General features: G+C 41.7%; 1 protein-coding gene across 2 annotated transcripts; it reads right to left on the bottom strand.

Annotated features, from left to right (window-relative positions):
* Positions 1 to 1,458: 1,458 nt before the first annotated feature.
* LOC104437963 (sucrose synthase-like) lies at positions 1,459 to 8,296 on the bottom strand. Of its 2 annotated transcripts, XM_010051025.3 has the most exons (14): positions 8,138 to 8,296; positions 5,413 to 5,537; positions 5,154 to 5,280; positions 4,847 to 4,998; positions 4,537 to 4,729; positions 3,998 to 4,333; positions 3,808 to 3,903; positions 3,553 to 3,726; positions 3,335 to 3,451; positions 3,082 to 3,248; positions 2,750 to 2,974; positions 2,064 to 2,627; positions 1,836 to 1,974; positions 1,459 to 1,712 (listed from the first exon to the last, which is right to left on the bottom strand). In XM_010051025.3, the coding sequence occupies exons 2-14, from the start codon at positions 5,508 to 5,510 to the stop codon at positions 1,683 to 1,685; spliced, it is 2,418 nt and encodes an 805-aa protein (XP_010049327.2). In that variant the 5' UTR covers positions 5,511 to 5,537; positions 8,138 to 8,296; the 3' UTR covers positions 1,459 to 1,682.
* Positions 8,297 to 10,909: the final 2,613 nt, after the last annotated feature.

The raw sequence follows: 10,909 nt of genomic DNA, 5'->3' as shown, positions 1-10,909 counted from the left end.
TTGTCTAAGCCATACCATCTCTTTCCATGCTGTATGAAACAACCTTGTTACAGAGACTACGTTTTGACAATTATCTTCGGCTTCCCTTATGCCGTGTTTGGCATAAGAAAGCAATGGCGTGACAAGAGAATATGCTATGTCAATGGAGTTAACGACCCTCTAAATTCACATTAGCTACATCGCAAAAACTATCAAGAAAGCTCTGCTTTTATTTTATTTTTTTATTTAATCAGACTGAATGGCATCTAGGGCAATCATCTGATATTGCAGTTGCATATGCATGGCTGTGGCATATGAAACACATGAAAGATTTGGAAATTTCATATGTCCAAATCAATCTAATAACTCACTGCTATGTAACAGCACAAGGTAGGTCCAACTTTTCTGAAGATGTCGGAAAAATGAAGGATTACATGGCTGGAGACACCTTGGAAAAATTAAATAATGTCATGAAGTGGGCTCACAAATTAAATGAATGATGAGAAGGGGAATAGAGGACATGAAGCAGCAGCAGAGAAAGGTACACAGTACATCAGAATTACTGTGACATCTTTCTTTCCACAACCAACAATTTTCTTCTTCCTACTTCCCATGAGCTCTGCCCAAAGCTCCAACCACCGTTCATTCCCACTTCTATAGGTGCCAATTTGGCCCCCTCTCTGTCTACATCTATACATGAGAACGCTATTGGAATCAGGGGAAACAATGGGTTAAAAAGAAACCCTGCTTGTCCCTGTCCATCAAGTGTTTAGGTTTGGACTAGGACAGGCAGAGTAAGGTCAATGGTCTGAAACGTTAAAAATGCCTGTACCAACTATGATCTTGATTTTAAACTCCTCAGCTGGTTTCCAGGCAGAATTCAAACTGCATAAACCAAACCTGCATACCTGATCTGTCTCAACTGTGCGAGTTTTGAACTAGCGACTGTTGTGTGTCAAAAGACTTAAAGACCTGATCCATTCGCTTGAATTGTGTCTCTGAGCATTTTTTGGACATGAAGATTGCTGAGTTTCGCAAAAAGATGGTGAGGAGCTTTGGAGAGTAACCATGATCGTTCTGATGTGCCTTTTAATGCAGGTATCAGCATCAACATATGCTGTCCTGGGCCATGAGAAAGCAGGTAAAGCACAAGGCTGTCTTAATCTCACATTTTGATTGCTCAGTTGCCGATATTTGTGCCTGTCTTCTACCTCATTTCGTAAAGAAATAGAGATCAAATCACATGGAGGTAGGACAAGAACGTGCGCCATTTTTATCAAACAATCAAGCTGTCTCATATTTTGTTGCTTGATGGTTTGAAGTTAGTAAACTGATCGGTATCAGCTTGCATGTCGCTAGTGTTCATATCAAGTTGGTTTGTTAGGTATATGTGATTATCATCAATTGACAGATCACCAGACAAGCTAGACATAGACCGCCACAGGTGAACAACAATGAAGTACGAAATACGGAGTGGGATTGACAAGTTGAAAAGAAAATGAACCATTTACTGAATTGATGGGTACAAACCCCAAAATGCAAACATTCGCGGAATGGAAACAAAGAAGAGAAAAAGGACCAAAAAAAGGAAATAAAAAAGATCGCTCTTGGCAATCCCAAATTCAAACAATTTCCAATGTTTATTCCTTGAAAACTTCAAAAGTCCAATGCTTCCGTCTTCTGGTAACAATCTGTCTCTTTGTTTACTCGACAGCCGGAGGAACAGACTGTGCCTGCAAGGAAGAGCAAGAACAAAGCATGAGTGGATTGCGAGAAACATACTACGTATGCCAAGGAACCAGGCACCAATTTGAATGAAGAATGTGGGATCGGATAAGGTTCAAGCAGGAACTTACCAGTGGGCGATACTTGAGGGCATAGAACATTTCAAGGTACCGGCGACTCTCGCGCCGATCAAGGTTAGTCACATGCTTCCAGAAGCCATACACGGCAGTCAGGTTCAACAGCCTCTCAGAATATATTTTCCATGTATACCTTATCAAAAGAAAAAAAAAAAAGTAAATTACATTAGAAAAATTGTATTTCAAAAAAAGTGAACATCATTTTAATCTGAAAACGCTTACTTCTCTTCAATTCTCTGCATGGCACCCTTTGAGATCTCGTCCCAGTGGGACTGGTCAATCTTGCACTTGTTGAAGAAGTCTACAAGAAGCTCGGCTGCCTGGTCACCATGGTAAGGATCAATGTGGTAGCCCGATTTGCCATGCACAATGATCTCAGCTGGTCCACCATTGCAAGTGGCAAAGGTTGGCAATCCACATGCCATGGCCTCAACCACGGTCATCCCGAAAGCATCATAGATAGCTGGTTGAACGAAGACTCCCTTCCTGTCGCAGATGTAGCGGTAGAGCTCTCCCTTCCTCACCCGGTCCATCTGGGAGGAAATCCACCTGAACTGGCCGTTCAGCTTGTAATTCTCGATGAGGCCGTACATTTTCTTCATCTCAGCCTGCTCTTCCAAGTCCTTCGAATCCTTTCTCCTGTCACCTCCGACCACGACCAAGTTGGCCCGTTCCCTCAACTTGGGGTTCTTGCCATACCACTCGACGAGCCCTGTCAAGTTCTTCACAGGGTCCAGGCTCGCCATGGTGAAAATAATCGGCTTGTTCTTATCTCTCAGCACACACCTGATCAACAACGTTAGAGGTGATGTTAATTAGCAAAAGACAAACTTCGACTCCCAAGAATGCCACAACAAATGCCAGGACAGGATTTAAGTTGGACACGAAGGAAGGGCCAAAACACTCACAAGTGTTCCTTGTTCTCAACATCGCTGAAGAGGAGTTCCTCGATCTCAGGGTGGAAGGATTTCAACCGCCGCTCCTGTTCGGTGTAAGCAAAGTAGATGCTCATGTCAGCACCTGGTGAAACAATGTTGAACTTCGGGTCGAAGACGTCGATCCCGTGGACAACTCGGTAGAGTCCAGGAAGAGTGAAGTTCATGTGACTCTCATACTGCCCCACTGTATCCTTGCTGAAAGAAAGAATTGAAAAATAAGGAAATATTAGGAATCTTGAAATTTCACAAGATAGAATGTATTAAGACAATCGACTCAGAGATGAACAATCGAGTTGAATCACCTTCCAGCAATTTCTTGGAAGGTGCTGGTGATAATGAAGTCGGTGTGGTTCATGGCGATGAGATCAGCAGTGAACTGGCAAGAGAAGTGGTACTTTTCCTCAAATTTCTTCCAGTATATGTCTGACTCTGGGTACTTCGTCTTCTCGAGGGCATGGGCTATTGTACACTGTCGAATGAAGCAAAAGATTAAAGCCTTTAAGAAATTTGGCATCAGTTACTACAAGTAACAAGATCATGTACAAAAGAACAAACCTGTGTAACACCTAATTTATGTGCTAACAAGGAAGCAACAATGTTTCCATCACTGTAGTTTCCGATGATCAGATCAGGCTTGCCCTGCAACTCTCCAGCAAGTTCGCTCGCGACATCCTGATGAGAGTTATCAAACAGAAACCGTTAAGTCTCAACCAGAAACTAAATAAACTCAAACAGGCAAAATGACTTAAGTATATGACTGAGCCGGTCAATACCTCAGTGTATCTTTCCAAATAGGGCCACACCTCGAACCGGGAAATCCACTTGCGGACGACTCCCTTCTCATTTCTGAAGGGGACGCGAAGAATGTGGGAGTACTCGGTCCCAAAAACTTTCTCAAGGCGCTGGCCACAGGTGGTTCCAACCGCATCTGGAAGAAGCCGAGTGATCTAGGAAACCAAACGACACGGTAAGCATCTAATTTGTATAAGCACCACAAAAAGTCCCAACATAAAGCTTGTGAAACCTACAATGAGAATCCGAGGAGTAATATCCAGTCCTTGTTGCTTAATGCGGTGAAGCATTTCTTCCTCTAGGGCACGAACTTGATCCAGGATGTAAACAACCTATAAATAGACAGAATTATTGCAAATGAACAAGTTGAATGGGAAAACGTATATCCTCCTAACAAGAGATGCTAACTCAAAATAAAACAAGTACCTGGCCACCGGTATCCGGATAACCAAGGACATCGTCCTGAGCAAAGTATCCATGGGGAGACATGATCACGACGTTGAAGACCATGGGAACCCTATCCAAGAACTTCTCGAGAGTGCACGGATCGGGAGCCTCAAGGAGATCCAACAGGAGCTGGATCATCTCGAGGACGCGCTCAGCCGTGTCACCCCACCCCCGCTCGAGCCCAATCTCCTGGAACTTGTGCTCGAACTGGGAGTACGGGGTCTCGGGTTTGAGCGTGGTCAGATACTCCTCCGCCTTCCTCAGGACATGTTGGAGGGAGAACACATTCTGGATTCTGGCATTCACCATCATGTTCTGCAGAATCACCCAATATTTTCATAAGCCAAAAACAGATCGCAAATGTTTAACCAATGTGCAACACATTCAGTGCTCTAAATTGGCATTTAGTCCTCAGTGTTCACCATTTCGTAACATAAGGCGAAAGAAATCTCACTTTGTAACTCAAAACTCATTTTTAAGATGTCAAATGAACGAGAATCATCGATAGTTTTATGTACCTTCCCCTTGTAGCAGTGGACTTGGAGGAATTCAAGCAGAGGGTGCAAGCTTTCCTTGTCATGGAAGAGCTTAGCGGAGAGATGGCGATTGAGAAACTCGACCCCATTGCCAATAGACTTGGAAAGAGTCGGGCGCGGAAAAGAGGCAGTGAATGGCTCAAAGTCAAGCTCAAGCACAAAGTTACCATTCAAGCTGAAACACACGACGAATAACTCTCATTAACACCCCCAAAACGACCAAAAACAAGAACAGCAAAAAAGAACATGACCCAGAGATCTGAGATCACCAAGGAAAAATAAAGATTCTGACCTTCCATCAGCAAGCTCTTCTTTGAAGTGCAGATACTCAGCAACCTCCAATTGCTCAAGAACAAGCGCATGGACGTTCACACGGATGTGCTCCCACACGCCCGGCCTTGGACGAACAGCAAGAGCAACCCATGGAGGCGACACAATCGCTTCCTAAACCCCAAAATTTAGAGCAAAAGAAATTCCTTGAGAATTTAAATCAAAAAAGGTCAAAGAAAAGCAAAAATCAACCCATTATCACTATAGAAGAGTAGATTTCAAGAGCGTAAAGAACCGAAAAACATTGACATGAAGGGAGTTCATAATACCTGAGTGGATTTGAGGACTTCACCAAAGGCCCCATCAAGAAGCTTTGCTCTGCTCTCCTCAGAGATGGCCTCAAACTCAGCAAAAATCTGGTGGCGCTGCAAGATGCCTTTGCCCTTGGCTTCAACCCTTCAACATGACAACAAAAGGGATCAAAACACTTTTTAAGCTCCCTTTCACCAACTTTATGTTAAAACCACTCATCAAGATGCTCTCTTTGAAGATTTCTTGAATATATCCCCTTCCGTCCTTGCTTTTTACCTTGAAAGGAAGGCCACAATATCGTTGCGGTGAGCAGAGAGGGTCTCGTCCAAACGCTCGCGAAGGCTGTGGCTTCGAGTCAACATGCGATCAGCCATGTCTAAATTCTTCTCTCAGAAAAAGAACTGCAACAACCACCAAAGTGAAACACACCGTGCATTAGAAGCAAAACCCAACTTCCACTAATAAAGGAGGGGTTTTGAATAATCTCACGAAACAGAGCAACAAAAAAGTCAAATCGTTGGAAAAATCGATCTTTTCTAGAGCGGCCGGATTTTTCAAACCTTACCAACTACGCATGTACGAAGGTATTAAAATTGCGAATGTTGTTGAACAAATGGGTCCGCTGACGCACGAATAGGTGATGATCTCGGTTGGAAAACTACTGGGGCAAAAAAAATGTTTCTTTCATTATTAATTGTTTAGGACGCTTAAAAAGAAGATTAAAAGCCAGAAAGATCTGGAGATCTCCATTGACGATCACAAAGCCTGAAGCTTGTAGTGCTTCCCACTGCTTTGCAACTTCATGAAATCAGCAGATCTAGTGTCTTCCCCCCATTTTTTATGTTCAAAAGTGCACAAAGATCATCTCTTTTACGGAAGAGAGTGTTCTTCGGGGAGGCAGAGAGAGAGAGAGAGAGAGAGAGAGAGCAGACAACTGCCTGGAAAGTCTGAGAGGTTGCACAGAGTTTCACGTTTTGACTGAGCAAGAATTTTCTCCTACCGACACAAGACAAAACCCAATTCTCATGCGCGACATGTCCATCCTCGAACTCGAGAAAAAAAGCCAAAGGGAAGTGCAGTTCAAGACGAATTTCGCTTGTGTTCCGCGAAACAGAGACACTCAACAGACAAGTCAGAGAAGCATGAACACCCAAGAACGCGACGACCCTTGAAGGACTTGCTAACCGAGAAGGAGGAGAAGGAGAAGAAGGACACGAAGAAGAAGAAGAGATCACCCACCACGAAACAAACACTGCATCACACGGAAAGAAAACCGAGCAAGAAAACGAAAGAAACGACGAAAAGAAAGAAACGGAAAATACCCAGGAAACAGAAAAGTGGAGCGAACGGAACGGACGCTACGAAGGGATGCTTTGGTCGAGTCGATGCCGAGCGAAATTTATAGGAAAACAGCGCGAAAAAGAAAGAAATTAAAAATAGAAACTAACGAAGAAATTGGAGGGAGGAATAAAAAAAAGTAGGAAATACGGAAATTAAAACAGGCAACAGGAAATCTTTCTCCTTTGTCTTAACCCCCGATCCTCTGCCCAAGAAAACAGTCCATTTCCAATGACATCCTCAAACAACAGTTCATGTCCTAATATAGATTTTGGATCAGAGAGAGAAAGAGAGAGATTGCCTTAGGAGAGAGAAGGGAGATTTGACATTGCAAGAGAGAAGGCCGCTTCAATACTATATGATCTCGCCGGTGAATTCTAGGAAAAGATTGATTCTTTATGATCAGATCCGCCCTCCTCAATTAATCAAATTATTTTTCATGTTGTAAGTGGACCGGAAGTTTAGAGGGTCGAAACTAAGCTCGAAGCATCTTTACCCTTTACGTCGTTTTCACATTGCGATATTATAAAATCGCCGGCAACAATCTTGGTAAATTTCCGGGTAATGATCCTAAAGATTAATGAGATTTTGTATGCTTTATACATTCCGTACTTTCGCACATCAAAGGGGAAATTTCCTTGTTCTTGACCATCGAGCAACCTAACAATCAGGAAAATAAAAATAAAACACAAATAACAATAAAATAAATTACTTGCTTAATCTAAGCCCTTGATTGGCGTTTTCGGTAGGGACGGTGTGCAGCTGCGGCACGCAGTAATGGCGGGCCCACCCTCTTCGCTGGGTGGTGGGGTTCAACGGTCGTGATCACCCCAGGCAAGACCCTTAGGTGTCGTCCATCAGAGTTGCATTGTAATTTGCGTTAAAAGTAAATTAATCTTCATTAGAAGGAAATTTCTTTTCAGTACCCATTTTTCCGATCTCCTAGTATCGTCCTTCGATCAAATAAAAATAAAGGAAAAAGCCATAAGGATCTTTCGAGAATATGCTCATCAATGCAACCACCCCTTTTGGCCGCAAGAGGAGATTTAATTATATTTTCAAGAAGTTTCGGCAGGCTTGGCATTGTGCTTAAGGAAGGCAGAGAGCGACATGTCGTTTAAGGTAGTATGTCCTAGGTGAAGAAGATTCACATAGACGCTAATTATAATCTTAAAGAGTAGGAACGCTGTCGCTAATGAGAAGTAAGAATTGCGTTTTCCCGAGATTCGAGCAGAAGAAGAGATCGAACCGCAATGCGTGCTTGGAGGGTCACGAACAATATATGCTTAGCAAAAAGAAGGGTACTCGGAGCGGCGGTATTTCAAGCACGCTCGGCCAAAGAAAAGTGATCGGGAAAAAGTTCCGACTGAACTCTAGACATTCGCATACCCATCCGTGGGCAGCGAGTTAGTTGAAATCTCTCCTCCGGCGAAGGAGATTAAGGGTTTGAAATCTTGCATCGTTATCAATTAAAGCGACAAATCAGTTTTTCTTGAGGTATAGTCACATTAGGCCTCCATCGCGGAGACTGTGAGACCCCAAATCGGCGTAAGCCGACAAAGGCGAGTTCCGCGGATCTTCGGTCAAAAAAAAAAAAAAAAGACTCTAGACATTCCCATGGAAAACATTCAATGGCCGATGAGCTCGGGAGCAAAGATTTTACCTTCAAATGGCGCGGCGAAGGCAGGAAATCCCGAAATGAAGAGGAGATCTTCAAGGGAGCCCCAAAAACGGGACGCCAAAAAGAAATTGGAGGGCTTAAACGCAACAATGGAAAGGGAAGGGAACGAACGAACGGAGGATGGTGAAAAATGAGGAATGGGGGAGGCCCTTTTATACACGAAAAAGCAAGAGGCTCGGTCTCCCCCTTCTGGCCTTCGAGATCGAGTGAGGAGGACAGGGATTAATGCCTTTGGGTTTAGGAGAAACAAAGGTTAGTGTATCGATTTCATAAAATGATTAAAGTAAATAAATTCCATCATTGCGGCCTCCACCTTCCTGTTGTTTCAGTGTACCAATCAGAAAACCGCCTTTCCACTTTCCTTAATTCAAATGATCTCATTAATTGTTTTCACCCCTTCCTTTGTCAAGATCTGATCCGGTCAATTAAAGAGGGCTTTTACTGGGCATGCTTATTAGGAGGGAATGTTTTGATTTGAAAATACCGATTATAATTATATCGCGAAAAAAAAAAAAAAAAAAAGGCGTTAGAAACCAAGAAACTTCTTTTGAATAACTTTTAAATATATATAACAGGATGCTTTCTAATGAAATCCTTAAAAATGTCCGGTTTCTTTTGTTGTTTGTTTGTTTGTTTTTTTACCATTAATGATTGTTCTTGAGGATCACTTGATGTTTCCATGGTATGCTCTCCTCTTTTTTTGACTCGAAGGAACCGTTTCTTCTTTTGCTTCTCTTTATTTTAATGGCCAGTAGCACTTTAGCGTCGCTTGGCCATCCTCGAATATTCTTCACTTGTCTAGTCCATTATGTTCTTTAAAAAAAAAAACAAAAATAATCCTCTTTTTGAGATCTCACTTTTCTTTTTATTAGTCTAAAATATTACATTTGGTTTATGTTGTTCCGTCATGACGAAATGAATCGAGACAAAATAGAGATCTAAAATAATATTTATATATAGTTTTGGTAATTGCGATTGATGATTCGTTACTTTCGTAGTTGAATCGTCACGTTCGATTCAAAGTTTTAAGTAATCTCTATTGGAAGGCATGCTCGCAAGGAAATAGGCATACTTATAAATACTATGACCAAATCATGATGTAACATTGCTTTGCCTATATTGAAAAGGAAAATTGAGTTTGGCTGCACATAATCTCAACTCTGACAGCAATGCCCATGCGTGCCACATCATCCGAAGGAAAAAAAAATGGCTGAGATGTAAAAGTCTCATTTGAATATTTTTTGGGATAATGACATATATGTTTCTTGAACTTTGACATAATATACAATGTGGTCCTTAAACTCTTAATTTGTTTAATGTTGTTTATTAATTTTTGATTTGTTTAATATGGTTCATAAATTTTTGTTATATGTTCAAATATATGAAGATATCCAAAATCGTCATTCCATTAATATCATTTCATTGATAATATTTAGCATTTTCATATAACTTAATAACTAAATTGAACATGTATAAATAATAATAATTTAAAAGCTTAGGACGGTATTGCGCATTGAACGAATTAAATATTTAAAATTACATTATATATTAAACCAAAATTAATTATTTCGGCGTTATTTTCTCAATAGTTTTTCCTTCGCGTGGGGTCACCACGCCCTGTGGGCGAAAGAAACAAAGCTCCTCCGCCACCTAACGTGGCATCATTCGATTGGAGCAACTCGAAACCGAGACGCTGACTGTGGGTTGAGCTCTAACCAATGGGAATGATGTCTCTCTTACGTGCCTGCCGTGGGCCCCAGTGACGGGCCCCAAAAGTGTAAACGAAGGAAGCTCCCGGGGATCTGATTGGCCGCGACGTCCGCCTCTGACGTGGCACCACCGACGATTTTTTTAATATCTTGGTCAAGTCCTAATTTAACTATGGGGTCCAGATTAGAAGCTTATCCACTATGGATTAAATTAAATCAAATGGGAATTAAATTAAATTAAAATCATCGTGCGGAGTTGCACGAGATGCACGAGATCCGACGGCGCAGAGCAGCTGATTGCGAAATCCATTGGCCGTGCTGGACGGTGGTTTTTGCGGGTCGGAACCCGGTTTTTGAAACTCCGATGGGATTGCACGTGGTCTCGACGACCCGATTGTGGAATTTATACGGGATTAAATCAGCACCAATGGGGATCGATTTCTTGAAAAACAAGTTGGAGACAGAAGGATATTTTACCAACTCTATGCATAAAGTTAAGCATGTAGCGACGCGACCTGCATCTGCATGCGGAATTTTTTTTTTTTTAATTGGACCAAAGTTGAAGACATGTTTGCCTCCGTCATGTGGCACGCCGTTATGTCTTGACTTTGGATTTGCCGGAGATTTTTAGGACGGGCATGATACTCATTTTTATTTCTGGAACAATTTTAATAGGTTTAGAACAAATGAAAAGTAAAAGTTTTCCTACTTTTATATTTTTAAAATAAAAATGAGAAATAAAAACTATTCCCATCACTTATCCACACTAATAACCAATTGCTCACTCGCTCACTTGTCGTCGCCTGCCATTCGCCACTATCGATTGCTTTGGCCATCATCGTATGCCGCCGCGACCGCCAATCACCGACCACTATTTGCCTAGCCAGTTGTCACTCAAAGAGAAAAAATTTGGATCATTTTCAAACGAATTTCTATTTTGAGAACAAAAAAATTGTATTATTATCAAATGTGTATTCTTATTCATTAATTAATTTGGAGAATAAAAATAGAAAAATCTATTTATTGAACATTAATTGATTTCTAA

Source organism: Eucalyptus grandis, chromosome 3, assembly GCF_016545825.1.
Source record: "Eucalyptus grandis isolate ANBG69807.140 chromosome 3, ASM1654582v1, whole genome shotgun sequence".
NCBI lineage: Eukaryota > Viridiplantae > Streptophyta > Magnoliopsida > Myrtales > Myrtaceae > Eucalyptus > Eucalyptus grandis.
This window is presented reverse-complemented; position numbering and strand designations above follow the sequence as displayed.

Coding starts and splice junctions, on each gene's coding strand:
- LOC104437963 (XM_010051025.3), bottom strand. CDS start 5,510: ATGGCTGATCGCATGTTGACTCGAAGCCACAGCCTTCGCGAGCGTTTG. Junction 3,727..3,807: donor TTACTCCTCGGATTCTCATT/GTAGGTTTCACA, acceptor TTGGTTTCCTAG/ATCACTCGGCTTCTTCCAGA. Junction 2,628..2,749: donor GTTGAGAACAAGGAACACTT/GTGAGTGTTTTG, acceptor GTTGTTGATCAG/GTGTGTGCTGAGAGATAAGA.